Here is a 17,428-nt window from a genome sequence, read left to right as displayed (position 1 = left end):
GATAATTTTCCGCAGAAAATCTTATGATGCTGAAAACCGGAAACGAAATCACCATAGCGACCGGACGCGGAAAGCGCGAATTCAGTCGCGAAAATAACACGAATTTATGTGAAACAGGCCAACGTGGTAAGAGTATGGAGAAGACATTTGTCAGCAAGTAACCTTGAATGTGTAAAATATGTTTGTAGCAGATGGGACGTGATTTATTTTGTGTTATCAATGCTTTTTGGGATACGCATTACAAACCCAACAACAACAACATCATTACAGACCAGTCAATCTTCACAGCGGAAATTAATCTCGTTCGCTGAATATACACTGAAAAGGTGCCTGGGATTAAACATTGGCTATGGCAGTTCTAGGGAGATGATGATGATGTCTTTACATGTTCCCAACCTTCTCATATCAAACTATAGGCCTAAAGAATATAATAGTATCTAGGCCCAAGCTGCTTGCAGTTGCTCTATTATTCTTTATCTTTTGAAATTTCTCATATACACTTGATCTCCGTATCACTAATAAGTGTCCTCACTCCTATTTACATATTTTTTTGCAGATCTGTTGTGGTGCCAAGTTTAGTTTCTTCAAACAAAATAGTGGGCCAAGATGAGCCGTCTGTATGATACAGTGGAGCCCTCTGTCATTGATGAGGATATGCTCCAGACAGCAGTAGAAGAGCAAGGGCCAGCAGATGAGGCAGGCCGGATTGCAAAACAGGAAGGCATAGATTTTGGTGATGTGGAATCTTTGCGACTTGACTTCAAAAGTAAGCAACAAAATGCTGTATTTGCCATTTATCAGTGCCGATCTTAGGTAGACCTATGACTGCCGTAAGATACAGCCCTCTTAATATGTAAATAACAGTTTTCCAAGAAGTTCAAAGACATGACAGCCCTTATAATGTGTGTTATGTGGTTTTATAATTTTTTTTTCATAGATATTCTGAAAATTGACAACCTGTGGAGTTTCACAAGTCTTGTTAAGCTTCAACTAGATAACAACATCATTGAAAAGATAGAAGGTTTGCATGTACTGGTCAACCTTGTCTGGTTAGGTAAGTTGTAATGTGGAAAATCAGTAATAATAGCTGTTTTGTCTCAAACGAATGCCCATTTTTAAGTTAAAGATATAAAGCTGCTGGGTATTATTTCTAGCTCTGGTGGTCTTCTGTGATGTACTTGGGTGGTAAAAACCAGTTTCTGAATCATCGACTTGGTACTGAATGCATAGTGTTTTGTATTTAAGATCTGAGCTCTACTGCCAGCTGGAGGACCACATTTATAATAGACTGATAAAGATGAATACTTTCCCATTTTTTGTTTCTATCAAAATGCTTTGAGAATTTTCAACTGGTTTGGAAGTGTTGGATTTATTTTGCCTGATTTTGTTTTACAGATTTATCTTTTAACAACATAGAGGTGATTGAAGGCCTTGACAAACTGACACAGCTTGAGGATTTGACTCTCTACAACAACAGAATTTCCAGAATAGAAAACATGGATAATCTGTCCAAGTTACATGTGTTTTCTATAGGCAACAACAATCTTCATGAGTTAGACAATGTAAGGGTACAGTTTTTCCCTCTCATTAAACAGCCACATTTAAGCCTGATCTGAAATTGTTAAATTGTTTGATTCTGTGGTAAAAACTTCCAAGGATCTCAATTATGTTTTTGCTGGTGGAATGCAGTCATAATTTTTTTTTCTTCTATTCTTTTTTTTTTCCTGCTCATTAACATAACCATTTTCTCTCTCGTTTTCAGCTGATTTACCTCCGACGCTTCCATGGACTTAAGACTCTGAACCTTGGAGGAAACCCATTTTGTGAAAAAGACAATTACAAGGCTTTTGTTGTGGCTCATCTGTCCTCTCTTGAATTCCTGGATTATAGGCTTGTTGATGAACAGTCGGTGTGTTATAAACATTATAATTATAATTCGAACTGGTTATTTTCACTAGCTCGTACATAATTTTTACCAAGTATCAGAAAAAATCTTTAATAGTAATGTTGAAACATACCATGGTGAATTTTGTTTTGTATTTTATTTGATTTTTGTTTTTAGAAAGCTGCTGCAGTCGAGAAGTATCAGATTTCCATAGAAGAAATTCTGGATGATGAAAAGAAAGCCTCCATGAAGATTGAAGAGACGGAAAGAAAACAAAAGGAATTTGAAATCCACAAGGTGAGTTTTTATCTGGCTGGGTTTGTGTGGCTGAGTTGTTAACGTGCTGACGCAGCACAATGATATGGGAACCTCTCACCAATGTGGGCCGCTGTGAGTTCAAGTCCAGGTCATGCTTGCTTCCTGTCCATTCGTACTTGGGAAGGTCTTGCAGCAGTCTGTGGATGGTCATGGGTTTCCTGAGCCTGGCTTCCTCCCGCCATAATATGCAGGATATGTGATTGAATTCTCACTCTGGGATTTGCAGTGCAAGAATCATTAAAGTGATGTATTAAAGTACATGTACTGTACCCTTTTGCTTATTATACATCTGTTATTGACACCCATATTTTTCAGTAACTCGGCGTGGCTTAGACCTCAAACTACAGGGTCTTCGTTACACTTAGTACTTCTTGAATACTTTGGAATTACTGCAGTACACCTTTAAAGAGAGCTATTTAGCAAACTTTGATAATGTATGTGATTGGCCAAAATGGGTTGTCTTTATTTTATTCCTTGTTTCTTTAATGTAAGTACCTGAACATTTTCAAATGATTGTACACATGAGCAAATATCTGAACATTTTTCAATGATTGTACACGAGCCTCACGTGATATGATTGTGTTCACCTGTTGTTTCAGAAAGCTTATGTGGAACTTTTGGATTCCCCAGCTCTGTTTGAAAGTATGTACACAGAGGATGCAGAAGGACAAAAGTTGAATGGCATGCCTGACGTTGACTCACTGCTCGTCAGATATCCTTTGGACATTACTTATTAACAGTTGACATTCATGGACAAATGTTAGATTTTTGCACAACTAACTAAATTGCTGTTTTCTAGTTGAGGCCACATCATTTTAATTGTTGTTTTAAGGGCAGAATAAATCTATTTTCAATGTCAAAGGAAGGAACAGACATAAAACTTGAAAGTCATTTAATTTGTGGAAAACGTATCTTGGCAATTTGTCCTGCTGAAGACATATTTACATGATTGGAAAGCCCTAAAAAACGGGAAAATCCTAATATCAAGATCAGACAATTTTGTTGCGTTTTTTTATTTTTTGGTGTTGGCTCACCTGTAAGTCACAAAATGAAATTAGTGTCGCCTAAACCAAGTCTGAAAAGTTGATAAGAGATAAGTATTTGTCATGTGTTAAAAATCATTCGACTTATCTTAACTATAAATACAAAGTTTCTAGTTACAGAATTGACATCTACTTATTCTGTGTGCATGGTTTTGAGCCTTAACAGGGGTTAATTATAAGGAGAAGCTGGGTGCCATATGCATGCAGCTGTTTGAGTTTGGTCTTCAAGAGAGCACGAGGAGGGAGGATGAGGTAAACCAATTCTGGGAATGTGTACACGAGGCTAAGAACGAAAACAAGCAGACAGCAATGGACTCTATCAAAGACTTTATGGTCTACAAGAAAAAGGTGAGTCACTGTGTTTGCTACTTCTATGCATCTTGAGCATCTTTACAGGTGTTAAATATTTAAATATTATTTCCTGAAAATCATGACTCTGATCAGGCACAGTATTAAAGCATGTCCTTGATCTGCATTACAGATGATGTCAGTTGAAACCCCTCAGGTTAAGCCGTCATCAGCAATCCCAGCATACCTGCATGCATGTTAGTCAAATTCTTATCAGTTGTAATGTCATTAGTTCAATGTTCCTGCCCACAGGTATTCCAGGAAGTTGGTCAGATCGGCGATCAGAAGTTATTGGAGGCTAGGATAGCAGACTATAACAAGGAGGTGTCAGATCTTTGGGATAAATTAATGGGGCTGGAACTTCAGCTTGTTGACCAGCTAGAGGTTTGATTTATTTTTTATTTGTTGTACCAAACATCTAGTTGCTGTCCTGTTAATAAAGATTCTTAGCATCAATAATTTACATATGACTTAAAACAACTTCCGAAGATTTGTGGTCAGGATTTTCAAAAAAGGTTTAAACTTGTACGAAAATTGTTTGCCCATAAATATTACAACCATTTTCATAGATAATTAGCCAAATCTACAAGATGTTGATCCAGACACTCCAATTTCCTGGCATGTGGACTGTGTCGTCTAATAATCTGTGGTCAATTTGAATCTCGAGTTCCGTCTGCATGAACTGTTACACAAGTACTGTAACCTTAAACAAATTTCAGCTACAATATTTAGCAAAACTTCATTATAGAATGTGTTCAATATTAAGAAATTTTAAAAATTGGACAAGTCCTCAACTGCCAAAAATATGGGGAGTTTCAAGATCGAATTCCTTTATTGCTTCACAAGAAGTTATTTGGAGTAGACGAATGATGGAAAAAAATTGAGAAGCTGTACTTTAGTGAGCTCCTGATGGAAAGGAGTGTCATTTGTGCCTCCGGGACAGGGTGGGGTAGGTGATCACTAAATTAATGTCAACAAAAGTTGTGTAACGTTTTTTGACTATTCACATCGCACAGTAGGACTTTTAGACCTTTAGCAACAAAAGAGTTCTATCTCAAAAAGCTTCTAAATATATTCAGTGTCCAACTCAATAATCTGTTTCAGGAAGTCATCAAGGATTTCGAAAGAAACATGCAAGACATGGTGGCAACATTTATAGAAAGTGTTCAGGCATACCTGTCTCAGATTCGTGACTTGGAAAACCTTCACCATGAGAAAATGATGGAGATAGCCATTGTTACCCTGGAAAAGGTCATCAAGAATGAACTGGATCCCGAAATATCAGAGGATCTCAGAATGGTAAGGTTAACCAAAGTGTACAACTTCTTGTTGTAAACATGATGGATTCAGAAATGTGAGAATATCTTGGACTAGTGAGCTTGAGCTTGTACAAATTGTCTCATTTATTATAAGTACAGAAATATCAAAGCACCTCTTAACTGCAAATCTTATCATTTTATGAAGCTTTCTATATTTTACATTGTATATTAATGGCTCCATAAATATCAGAGAATTCCAGAATGATTTTGGTATAAAGCTATTGTAAAAGACCTTTGAAAATGTTTGAAACAATCTCTGAGATAAATTATATCTACATTGAATTATGAAGTATTCACAGAGAGATCTGAGGTGTGAGAGAAGTCTCTGATAAGAACTCTGTTACAGCAGAAACCAGGTTTCTGGGCAAACCACAGAGTCTCACTCTTAACAACTGACAGCTCATTATCATGTTTTCTATGTGTTTGCAGCTGTTTGTTGACAAAGACACAGTCATTAATGCTGTCTCTTCATCTCATGATGTTCATCTGCTGAAGATAGACAACAAAGAGGATGACATTGTGACACGCATCAACAACTGGCTTAAACAGATGATCGCTTCCATCCACCAAGAGGAAGAAGTGACTAGAAACAGAATGAGGGTCTCAGAAATCAACCATTTAATAGACCAAATGAGAGATGAAATGGACAACCTTGAAATGTTACAATCTGGAAACTACTGACATTTTGTTTACAGCTGAAAAGTTGGGATTATTCAGGAATATGCCAGAAGTGAATAGTGTCCATCAGTCCATGACTTATCTGTGTATAACAATGGATCTGATTGTTTTTAGGTCAGCGGGCTCTGAACTTTTATGTCATTTTGTATTTTAAATTATCATCATAGAACACAGTGTAAATGTGATGTCATTGTGTATCCGTTGAATTTTGTATATAACCAGGTAAGACCAAGCAATCTGTGATAGTTTAAAACTTTGATATGTGAATGCTTGAACATATCATGTTTCAAAATCTCTCTCTGTATGTACATGGCTGCACTATGTCCTAATCTGGTAAATTAAAAGCCGACCATCACAATTATGCTTTTGTCCAAGTTGTGAAACTCAAAGAGGGCGTTTTGTGTTTCATAGAAATTCAAGGTAAGTCTCACATATTTTGATCACGTCTGATGAAGGCAAATATCTGTGAAACATAATTTATTAAATAACAATGAAGCCATTTTCACCTTGTGTAACACCTTCATTCACTCACTGATAGTACAAGTTTACAAACACCTCCAAATAATTATTGACATGCATGTTCTTGTGTGAATTTAAACATAACAATCAAATTGAGAATCTCCTTGATTTGGGATGAAAAACAATCCTATAATCCTCATGAAGTGGACTGAACATAGTTTTCAGTTCTTAGTCACTTGCTAGGAACCTAAGACTAGCTTCCTACTTAAACATCTGCTTTACACTGTGATGACCAACCGTGCTGTCATTGGTTGATATAGTGAAGGAAGATTTCCCTCAGGTGATAAACCGGTGATAATCAAAATCTCATAAGTAAAATTCAGTTCTAGGATGCTACTGATTTGGAGGAGTCTTTCAGTTTCTGTAAGGATGAGTTGCCTTCACTGCACCAATGGACAAACAAAGCCGCTGCTGAGAGACGGGCCTTCATTTCCTCCCTGTCCAGGTCATGGGCCCACTCTACATTACCCCACTGGTCAATCTACAAAAAGAAAGCAGGAGGCAGTGCAGACAATGTGTATTACAGTAACCAAATACAACTTGTCTGTGTGTTGGTGTACTTTCTTTAGGAGGAGGTAAATGGCTGTAGCATGATGAATACTTATTACAGCAAGTCCAGTGAAGCAAAAGTTTGATCTTGTTGCATAAGAAGTGATTTGAAATTTTGACTTCAGTCGAGGATCGCTTTGTGATCCCAGAGCCTGATGACCTTGCACAATATGTATAAATATCCTCTTATGGAATGACTGACTGCCTTTTAAAATGATCATCATTTAACACTATCAAATTATAAGCACTTTCCAACATCTAAGTAAGACGACTATATAGAAACATGTATAAGTGTACTACTCCAGTCTCCCTCATTATAATGTCAATTTTATGATTGACACTGAACTAGCAGTAGTGCGAATTTTATTGCTGTACATTACCACTGCTACTTTAAGACGTACTGAAAATCGCACAATTAGCTAAATGAGTCATTTCTTTAACTTTTTCACACCTTGCTCTGGCTATCTGATTAGGCAGAGTTCTGATGATTTTTGGACTTTACCGGGTATTTGGGCACAGACTGGCGTAGTTTGGCAATTAAGCCCAATGACCCTATGATATGATTCATGGCCCTTGTTGCTGGTGGCATAAGAAGAGGAACAGCTAATGTTTCAACACATTTTGTCCAGATAAAGGAACTAGTGGATGACATAAGTTGGAGATCAAATATGATTGTGTTATATCACGGGCAAAATGAGTGACGACTATGAAATTAGATGAATACAATAAATGTACATTCCAATGAAAGCTGTACCTGAAATTCCTGCTCCAGACGTGCCAATTTGACAGCATTCTCTACTGATATCTCCTTGTCAACCAGTGCCAACATGATGATCAGAGATTTCAATGTTTCTACACCTGACTGGAAACCTGCAAACATTCAAGGTGAACATTATTCAGTGGTCTGTTAGAACAATTTCACATTCCAGAATTTTTTCACACTCTTCTAGACATTTTATGTTTTTTCCATTACTTAATGATGTCATACATCAGTTTCTTTTTTGATCAAAGCTACACAGGTACAACATATGGAAATACAGAATCTGTGAACAATGAGATAAAAATTGAGAGAATGATTTTTAAGCAAAAACCTTGATCATCAAACATTACAGTACAAATGAGCCCCAGACAACTGGTACAAACATGGAGCTTGAGAAAAAAAAAAAAGATGTTATGTCTTTGTGTACAAACCATGCACTGCCCAGTCTCCAAATGACAAGAGATATTTCCTCAGTGCTGCCACGGTCTCTGCTGACACTTGTGGAGGTGAAAAGCCAGTTGTTGTTGTGATGTGGACGTCATGTCTGGGAGATAAACAGGCAAATAACTGCCACATTAGATCAATGTAGAATCTCGCCCCAGAATCACGAAGCGATCTTTGACTTAAGTCAAAATTTTAATCATTAAATTTGGTATGTTTCTTTCTGTTATTTTAGCTGAAATTTGCTGTGCAATAACTTACACAGAATTTACCTTGTCAAGCAATATTTTGTCCTTGTTACATCAGAAATAAAAATTTTAAAAGGATTTGAAATTTTGAAGTAAGTCTAAAATCGCTTTGTGATCTCAGGGCCTGCTCTTCAATGATGTAAAACTAGGCATTTTGGATCAAGAATTAAAACTGCCATTAATGACAATAATGATGTCTACTTTAAATGGTTTCCTGAGATATAATGCCAGTGTTACCACTGATGATTAATGAATCCAACTCCGGCTACTTCAGTTGTGGCTTTCTGTGAGAAGGACTGTCAAGGGCAGAGGTTTGTATAGGTTTCCTCTGCCCAGCTGCTTTATCTGCTGTATGAGAATGGCATTAAACACCAATTAGATGAAAAATAAATTATCTCTGATTAAATCGCACACAACTGAGTTATTGAGATACACTTAACTTGTACCTATGAGCAAACCAATTAATGAGTGGATCCCACAGTCTGCTCTGTAGATTTGCCAGCTCCACTGGCAGTTCAACACGATAGCTATGGAGAAAGAAAACACAAATCAGTCCTGATGTCAACAGTTTACTGGAAAATGTGCTATCTCAACTTCTATGTATGTATTTATGCTTGGGGTTTTATGTCATACTTAACTGATCAGTCGTAAGACGATAAAGAATCCTTAGTTGTATGTACATATACTGTATCTTCTTGTGGCAGGCCGAGTCCATGTCGCCAAAGTCCTGCCACCACTGAAGTATCATGCTAAAGACACGAGACATGAAACCTCACCCAGTCACATTATACTGACACCAAGCCAACCAATCCTGTTTCCTTGCTCTAATCTCTCAGTGCTGGGCACCAAGCAAGGCAGCAACAAGTACCATTTGAATAATAACGTAGTTGTGTAGATATAAACAGCTTGATATATATATATATATATATATATATATATATATGTGGAAAATAATGACCAGGTCACATGCATGATTTCACCGCTAGCAGATGAACATATCACACCACACATAACAATTAAACCACTGTATGTCAGGAATTCCGGATGTCGTGTATTACTGTGGTAGAGCTGCACAAAGCTGTAAAAATACTCACCACACTGTGTCTGTTTCTAAGAAATGGATTATACCACCGACAGTATCTTCCTGGCTTCTTCGAGATGGGTTGTCTATGGCTGTGTTACATAACGCTGTCTGCAAAAATAAAACGGTCAATATCTAACACTGTAATGTATACTCAGATGAAATGGCACTGAAAAGAAGTATAAATGAATGGAACTGGATAAGAATTTTATAGCAGTAAAGGACATGTGTTGAGTCAAAGAATGGTGCTTACCAGATACATTGTATGCCTTTTTATGATACTTTCTTGCATGTTCCATTCTGTAGCTACTGCCAAGGCTAAAGCTTCACTTGGGACTTGGAATAATGTGCCTGCTGGGGTCTTTAATTTTCTCTTGTCCAAGTTAATCTCGTATAAACCTTCAAGTAAGAGGACATGGAAATTAATCAACTTTTACTGCTCTGGACAAACTTCCATAAGGTCATGTGACCTATTGACACTGCAAAGTCTACATGCACTTCAATATACAGTCTATCAAATGTACTGGCACCATTACCTGTCTTGACATTTAATTCTGCTAGCCAATTAAATGTACATTGGCCTATGGGTTTATGTTATACGCTGACAATATGTTTCAAGTCACAGAAGGTCTACCTTGAATTGATTGCATTTGCAGAAAAGTACACTGCATCTATACTACATACATGTAAATGTAAATCTCTGTTATCAAACTTACCACCATTAGCTTGAGATATAGTTGCAAGTTTGTAAAATTTCTTCAGTTCTACAAGAAAACAAGAGATACCTTTCATTTATATGTTTTGTATTTTAAAACATAAAAAATTGGCTCTGGCTCATTCAGTTATAAGTTGATAATCACCTCATCCAATGAACTCTTGACCAATGATATTGCATCAACTCCAGCTTCAACTGTTGTCTAGTTTGCCAGGATTTATTTATTTGATTGGTGTTTTATGCCGTACTCAAGAATATTTTACTTATATGATGGCGGCCAGCATTATGATGGGTGGAAACCGGGCAGACCCTGGGGGAAACACACAACCATCCATGGCAGACCTTCCCACGTACGGCCAGAGAGGAAACCAGCATGAGCTGGACTTGATCTCACAGCGACCAATTGATGAGAGACTCCTGGGTCATTACGCTGTGCTAGTGCACTAACCAACTGAGCCACGGAGGCCCCTAGTTTGCCAGGATAGCTTTGTTGATTGATATTTTATGCCATATACATGTATGCACAGTATACAGTACTACCAAAAGAAATATATATCCTAACATATTTACCTAGCCAGACATTTCCCACACCCTCAAAATATCTTCCAAAAAAAAAAGCAATTAATCTTGAGAAACCATCCAGAATATAATTTTTTTTGACACAATTAAAGAAGCTAATGAAAATGCAATAAAATATTAAGGGTGCACGCATTTCTGTAAAACATGTATGTGTATTTATTAATTCACATATAATGGCTAGATTTTAATAATTACCATTTAAGGCATTATATATATTAATTCTCGCTGAGACTAAAATGTACTTGTATGCTTCATTTGCTTCAATTCAGAAAATTTATAAGTGCATGTGTGTGTATATCGAGAGGTGAGGCGGGGACTGAATGTATGTATGTATGCTTAGGGTTTAACGTCAAATAGCAATGAGAAGTAATTAAGTGCATGTTCACATATCATGACTCTTGTAGCAAGGCATGTCCCTGCCACCAAAGTCCTGCCACCGAAGTGTCACGCCAGACTTAACGAGTGAGTGAGTGCTTGGGGTTTAACATCATACCTAAAAAATTTTCAGTCATATGACGACGAAGGAATCCTTAGAGTGCATGTATTGAGCCTCCTTGTTGTAGGACGAATTTCATTTAGTGCTGCCTCACTGCGAAGACTAACCGAAGGCAAGTAAGCTGCCCCGCCGGAGCCATTATACTGATCTGGGTCAACCAGTCATTGCACTATCGCCTTAAAGCTGAACGTCTAGCGAGGAAGATACAAGTTCTATCTTTTTTAGGGTCTTAGGCATGACCCGGCCCAGGATTGATCCTGGACCTAACGCCCCCGAAGCTGACACTCTACCAGCTGTGGTATTGGGGCCGGACAGCAGACTTAACACCCCCACCGACTTACATTATACCAACACCAGGCCAACCAATCCTATTTCCTTGCATTAGGCGACTGAAGCAGTGGGAAATGAAGACCTAGATTCCTACTTGAATCCGTATGTTAAAAGGTTTTACAACAAATATTTTTCCGTCTGTTCATGATTAATGTGGAAGCTATAAGCTGGGAACATTGCCAACCAATCTCAGAGCTAGGCACAGCGTGACCATTAGTGAAGAAAGCCTGCATCAGGTACAATTGGCCTAGGCTATGTGTAGATGCTTTATTCCAACATTTGTGCTGTATCAAATACATCTGGACAGTTTCAGTCCACTCACATTATCTACCTCTGACTGAAAATCGTTTGGCAGATACACAAAAACTTCGGTTGTGCAGACAATTTGACAGGTACACAGCGGAAGCTTGCCGGCACACCTTAACCAAGGGCGCTGCCATCTTCTTTCTCTCGTGATTGTTACAGTTGTCATGATTGGTTGAACCCATGGAATCACTACCGGGAACCAATAGACAGGCGTGTTACATGTAGCGCTAGAGTACATGCTATGGTGGTGGAACGTACGGGATCATTGTCATGCCTGTCAAAGTTGCAGTGGATCCACCGCCGCCTGAGCACTCTCGGCAACCTGGTGTGACTACGTCCCTCCTCTACAATGGTTCAAGATTCCAAGGATCCCAAAAAAGCAAAGGCAACTGCTATGAAGTTGAAGTTATATTGCAGGTTTGTCAACGCCTTCTATAAGTCACGCATTAAACGTATTGAACTGTAGTGTGAGCTGTTACAAAGTTTACTTTGGATTATCGTAACCATCTTCCTGTTGGAAGTTAGTCCCTTTTCCACTGTACAAGTATGGACAAAAGTAAGTTATAAGAACCATTGCGTAACACACTTCATAAATGAATCCACATTACCTCCAAAACTTTCTCCCCAAGGACCTCACATGGAAAGTGAACGAAAGTGCACCCATGTGAGAACTTTCCTCAGATCATTGACTGAGGTTAATATCAAAATCCCGCTTAAACTGAAAAACTTATCAGACTGGTTGAATTGGCAAGTCAGACGTTTATATGGGCAGTCACCTGGATCCATACACATCATGATTCATGCAAATGTCAGCTTGGAAAACGCTACATTAATTAACTACTGAAGAAAGATATTAAATAGGCCCCTTAAAATTAAAATTCCATGTAAGTAAACATCAATTGGGGTTGACGATCTGAATATCATTGCAACTGATGTATAATTTTATGGAAATAATTCTGTTTTTTATGATATGTTACCCTACTTACAGTGCTAATTCATATGAAGTTTTTTTGTTAATAGTTCCCAAGGCTCGAGGTCTGGATGTGCATTAGTGAAATAAATAGAAAAATAAATGGTCTTTATGTGCAGAGTGAAAATTAAACCTATTACTGTTTTTGTACATCAGCTACGTTTTAGTGATAACCATTAATGGACATTAATGAATAAATAATAAGTGTTTAATTTCTTTTCAGTATGTGGACATGGAAAATGCCTATTTATGTGGTTACTTAAAGATTAGAGGCTTGACAGAAGAATATCCTACATTAACAACATTTTTTGATGGTGAAATCATCAGTAGTAGACACCCTTTCTTAACAAGAAAATGGGAAGCAGATGAGGATGTAGACAGAAAACACTGGGTAAGAAATCACGGGCTGTATATCAGATAATAGACAATCAGACTGTGCATACTGCTACTGGACTTCATTTGACAGAGTGGGCTTAGCCAGCAGTGTAAAAGAGATTGTCCAAACAGTCCTTTTTTAGGCCATTTTGTTTGAGTAGGGTGTTCGGACATTGTTCTTTTCAATCTCTCATTGAAAATGCAGCACTAAAATTGCCCTAATTTTCTATTTGGAGTACCCGCATGGTTAAGCCTGTGCTGGTCATTATCCTTCTGCACTGTAGGGGCCTCTGTGGCTCAGTTGGTTAGCGCGCTAGCGCAGCGTTGTGACCTAGGAGTCTCTCACCAATGCGGTCGCTGTGAGTTCAAGTCCATCACATGCTGGCTTCCTCTCCGGCCGTGGGAAGGTCAGCAGCAACCTGCGGATGGTCGTGGGTTTCCCCCTGGCTGTCCCTGGTTTCCACTCACGATAATGCTGGCCGCCGTCTTCTAACTGAAATATTCTTGAGTACGGCGTAAAACACCAATCAAATAAATAAATAAATAAATATCTGCACTGAAAAACAGAGACTGCATATCATACTAAATGCTGAAGTACTTAACTTACGACATTGTCACATATATCTGATTGTTCACTGAGTTTCAGTAAGATAAATGTATGGCCAATCGCTTGATTGTGTTCTTATTACTGTGTAGTATAAAAAACAGGGCATTTATTATTTTAAAATATTGAGTCGAAAGGAAGCTTTAATTTTTCATAGTTACACTATTTGTGTCTCATTATCATTTTTGAGTGGAAAGTCAGCAACCAGACTGATAATTAAATGCAGTGAAACAGGAGCTTTGGTCAAAGCAGGGTTCTACCTCTTCAGCTTTATACACAAATAACAGGCTGCAGGTAGCTGATAAGTTGTAATCTAATGAACACCCTGAAAAGACCTTCTTATGTATGGCTTTAATGAAATCGTTGACAAGTAGCTACAGACACAAATGGTGAAGTGTCAATATCCAAACTGGCTGAAAGGTATTTTCTGCTGCAAGCAGAACTATGCCACATTTTATGACAGGTTAGCATGTACACTGGTGTGAGAGTCATGCCTACCTTTATTGATACAAGCAGACTGGCACTGTAATACAAAATGAACAAGACATTTTCAGCAAGATGATTGGCTCTCAGTAATGTCAATATAATCATGGATTTGATGACTGTGAATTGTTATTATTCTGATATGCATTTATACCTTTGTTTCATTGCAGGGCAAGTTTGTGTCATTCTACAAATTTGCAAAAACGTTCAATGCAGATAATTTCGATTATGAGGAGTTAAAACATACAGATTATGTCTTCATGAGGTGGAAGGTAAGCATTTAGATTGCATAACAAATGATTGAAAACAGTTATAGAGAATATCTGTTCTTCTAACATTTTTATGTCAGATACTGCCTTTATGTACTGCATTGAACTGATATTTTGTCCATGACTAAGTTGATCATTGTGCATGAGTCTGAGTTTCATTGATCTTGCTAAGGTGATATCCCATCAGAAAATAAAAGTGATATGTTCTGACCTTTATTTGAATAAAAAAATGTACTTTTTTATGTTTAGTCAGTAGTTGACCAAATGTTTCCAGATAATTCTTTATTTTATACTTGAAGGTATTTAAATTTGTATTTTTGATATTTAATATTTAATTTTATTGACTTGCTTACTTGATCTGCAGGAACATTTTCTGGTACCCAATCACAGGATAAAGGATATAAATGGGGCATCCTTTGCTGGTTTTTACTACATTTGTTTTCAAAAGCAAAAGCAGTCAATAGAAGGATATTACTATCACCGAAGTTCAGAATGGTATGTTGTGATCAGTTACAATATAATTACTGTTCTGTGTTGCGGTAGATGATTGTTGACAGAGTGATAATTTAAAGTACTTTTCTGAGGAACACCAGTTTTTCTGACAACTGAAGATGTATCTTTAAATCCAACTCTTCTTGGCTTTGCTGCAAGGTTATATCCTGAAGATAGTGAAGTGCTTGACAATGTATAGAGGCTCTGATTGAGTAAAATTGTTAAAGTGAAATAAGTTCTAGTACTGTGTGTATAGAAAATTGTCAATAAGATGTATATATAAATTATGTTGAAATAAATGCTGAACACTTATCAGCAGTTTTTCTTTAATAACCTCCAAATAAATCAATTAATTAAAGTTTTGTAAAATGCAGACTCAAATAGTTTAATGCAGACTCAGCTTTTAGGCCAAAGATAAACGCCACTTGAAATGTTTAATCCTCGATGCAGCTGTCGCTTCATCCTTACATATAAATTTGTCAACTTTGTACGTGTACAGAGTAGTTAATTTTGCACTAAACCTTGATTTCCTTCTGACGTTTTTCAGGTATCAATCACTGAGCTTAAAGCATGTCCCTGACCGCAGCATATCAGTGTTTGAGTTCAGATAAAACTGCGTCTTGACTTGAGCATGGCTGAAGTGCTGAGATTCTGCCCGGGTGGTCTGAAGAGAATATCCTGAAGGACTTTCATAGCTCGATGAATGACAGAATGCTGGGTCTGTTTATCTATGATGGATTCATACGCCCTCAAAACTCTCCAATAGATAGTAACACCATTGAAGAGTGGATAGGACAAGATGTAACAAAGACCTGGATATGTCATATGTGTTCTTGCAGTGTACATGTGCAGCCGTATAAACTGCTGTTGTATCAAACCAATATCAGTTTACGTGATATGTAAATGACCCTATTGTAGCTCATGCTAATTGCGCCCTTTCTGAAGCGCTGATAAGGCCCTGTTGCAGTGCTTTCAGTTGGTTGGGTGGTGACTGGGGGCCACAGAGAGTGGTGTATGCCTTGGGGCATGAGAGAAAGTACTCAACCAGAGACCATAAGGATGTATCCCCTTGTGAATGTATATATATGAGGCTGAAGAAAAAACAACATTTTATGTATTCTACTTGTAATTGAAGTGTATGATTTTCTTGGGAGGTCTTTGCTGGAAGACATTCAGTTAGTCCTGCTAACCCCAAAGCTCCATGTAAAACATAGATGTTCATTCTTTAAGAACTAATTACCAGTAGGAAACTACCTGTTGATAGGACATTATCTATTCTCAGGATATTGTTAGTTAAAGTTCAGTGATATTACATGCAGCATTGTCTGGTTTGTCCAATAAATTCATGTGTTTATAATAGACCTTTAGGTTAAAAACTTGTTTAGGAATACATCACTACCTGTGTTATTCATGTCTGGTCTCAAGGACTTCTGATAGTCATTGTTATTTTCTAAGGTTTTATTGTTCTGTAGTAAAGGCCCCTGAAGGCCACTGGAGTTAACATTATAAGTTAGCTGATATAGGTAAATATAGGGGAGTTTGGATACATCAGACTGTATTTCATCTGAAGTTTAGCTTTTTCCCAGTAACTTTTTTGCCTTGGTTTTGATGGATTCATACGCCTTATAGGACCACTTAAGAGTTTGTTGTGATGTTTGATTAATTTCTTATGAGGAAAATGTGAGTGTTTGGCTGAAAAGTATCATTTCAAGGCCTTCACATGCTTCTGACAGGTCATTTTTTCATGTCGAACTTGAGGTGAAATACAGTGGACCATTCGCTCTGCATATATTGAAACTGCTTCCAGAAAGTTGCTTCAAATCAAAATTCTTCCCAGAACGTTTGCAGAGGAAACAACTACAAGAAGTAGCACTTTCCTGAACCCTTCCATAGCCTTTTGTTTTCCACGTGAAGATGTAGGTTGTAGCTAGCATTGTGATCAACTGTCCAACTGTGTCTTTATTATGTGTATGCTATGTATATAGATGTACTCTTCTGAAGAAATGATTTAAATTGCTGGGTTTTTTTTTTGAAGGCAAGAGTGTAAAAGAGGTAACCACACCATAATCTTCTACTGTGGTTTTTGTTTACCATCTTTCATTTTGTTAAGTTTAGTTGTATCTGACTATTCATTATATTATCTGATTTATTTATTTATGTCTTCTTTTTTTTAACATACCAGTGATGTCCCGGATCTGTGGACAGATGCAATTCCAGGTGTATATTTCCTATTGGTTACTCTTCTGTTAATACACAAGCTCCTTTTTATAAAGCACTTCTGTTTTGTGTTTCTCGTTTAACAATCTACAAAACCTGGTGCATTATTAGGTAAGAAAACAACAGTAAAAGGAAGGTATTGCCTCTTTCATAAAGAGCAAAATCAACATTGTGTGTGTTTTTGCCTTGAAAGTTATGTATATGTAATGCTACATCACCATCGGGCATAAACTCAGAAGTTAAATTGCAACTGTAAGACACACTGTGGTGCTTGTTTATTTGATTTTTTGTTCAGGGCTGAACTCTCCTGTCTTTGAGGTGCAGTGATGCAGAATCCACACTGATTGGCCTACAGTTGCATAGCATTACCTCAAATTCAGCTTAGACTGTCTAGCCTAGACAT

At 37.5% G+C, this 17,428-nt stretch overlaps 3 protein-coding genes across 3 annotated transcripts; 2 read left to right on the top strand and 1 right to left on the bottom strand.

The window, feature by feature from the left end:
* Positions 1 to 40: 40 nt before the first annotated feature.
* On the top strand, positions 41 to 5,594 carry LOC135461922 (dynein regulatory complex subunit 3-like). The gene is made up of 11 exons (XM_064739208.1): positions 41 to 126; positions 557 to 766; positions 938 to 1,054; positions 1,396 to 1,562; positions 1,763 to 1,909; positions 2,063 to 2,182; positions 2,803 to 2,915; positions 3,420 to 3,594; positions 3,847 to 3,978; positions 4,699 to 4,893; positions 5,343 to 5,594. The coding sequence occupies exons 2-11, from the start codon at positions 607 to 609 to the stop codon at positions 5,592 to 5,594; spliced, it is 1,578 nt and encodes a 525-aa protein (XP_064595278.1). The 5' UTR covers positions 41 to 126; positions 557 to 606.
* Positions 5,595 to 6,420: 826 nt separating this feature from the next.
* LOC135461923 (ATP synthase mitochondrial F1 complex assembly factor 2-like) lies at positions 6,421 to 11,762 on the bottom strand. Its single transcript, XM_064739209.1, has 8 exons — positions 11,641 to 11,762; positions 9,906 to 9,953; positions 9,443 to 9,588; positions 9,203 to 9,300; positions 8,555 to 8,635; positions 7,851 to 7,963; positions 7,414 to 7,529; positions 6,421 to 6,591 (listed from the first exon to the last, which is right to left on the bottom strand). Exons 1-8 carry the CDS (start codon positions 11,747 to 11,749, stop codon positions 6,436 to 6,438), a joined length of 867 nt encoding a protein of 288 aa, XP_064595279.1. The 5' UTR covers positions 11,750 to 11,762; the 3' UTR covers positions 6,421 to 6,435.
* Positions 11,763 to 11,868: 106 nt separating this feature from the next.
* On the top strand, positions 11,869 to 17,278 carry LOC135481767 (glucose-induced degradation protein 4 homolog). The gene is made up of 5 exons (XM_064761454.1): positions 11,869 to 12,032; positions 12,809 to 12,976; positions 14,218 to 14,319; positions 14,681 to 14,811; positions 15,356 to 17,278. Exons 1-5 carry the CDS (start codon positions 11,886 to 11,888, stop codon positions 15,417 to 15,419), a joined length of 612 nt encoding a protein of 203 aa, XP_064617524.1. The 5' UTR covers positions 11,869 to 11,885; the 3' UTR covers positions 15,420 to 17,278.
* The last annotated feature ends 150 nt before the right edge of the window (positions 17,279 to 17,428 follow it).

Source organism: Liolophura sinensis, chromosome 1 (genome assembly GCF_032854445.1).
Source record: "Liolophura sinensis isolate JHLJ2023 chromosome 1, CUHK_Ljap_v2, whole genome shotgun sequence".
Classification (NCBI taxonomy): Eukaryota; Metazoa; Mollusca; class Polyplacophora; order Chitonida; family Chitonidae; genus Liolophura; species Liolophura sinensis.
The sequence above is the reverse complement of the archived record's forward strand: the minus strand, read 5'-3'. Positions and strand labels throughout refer to the sequence as shown.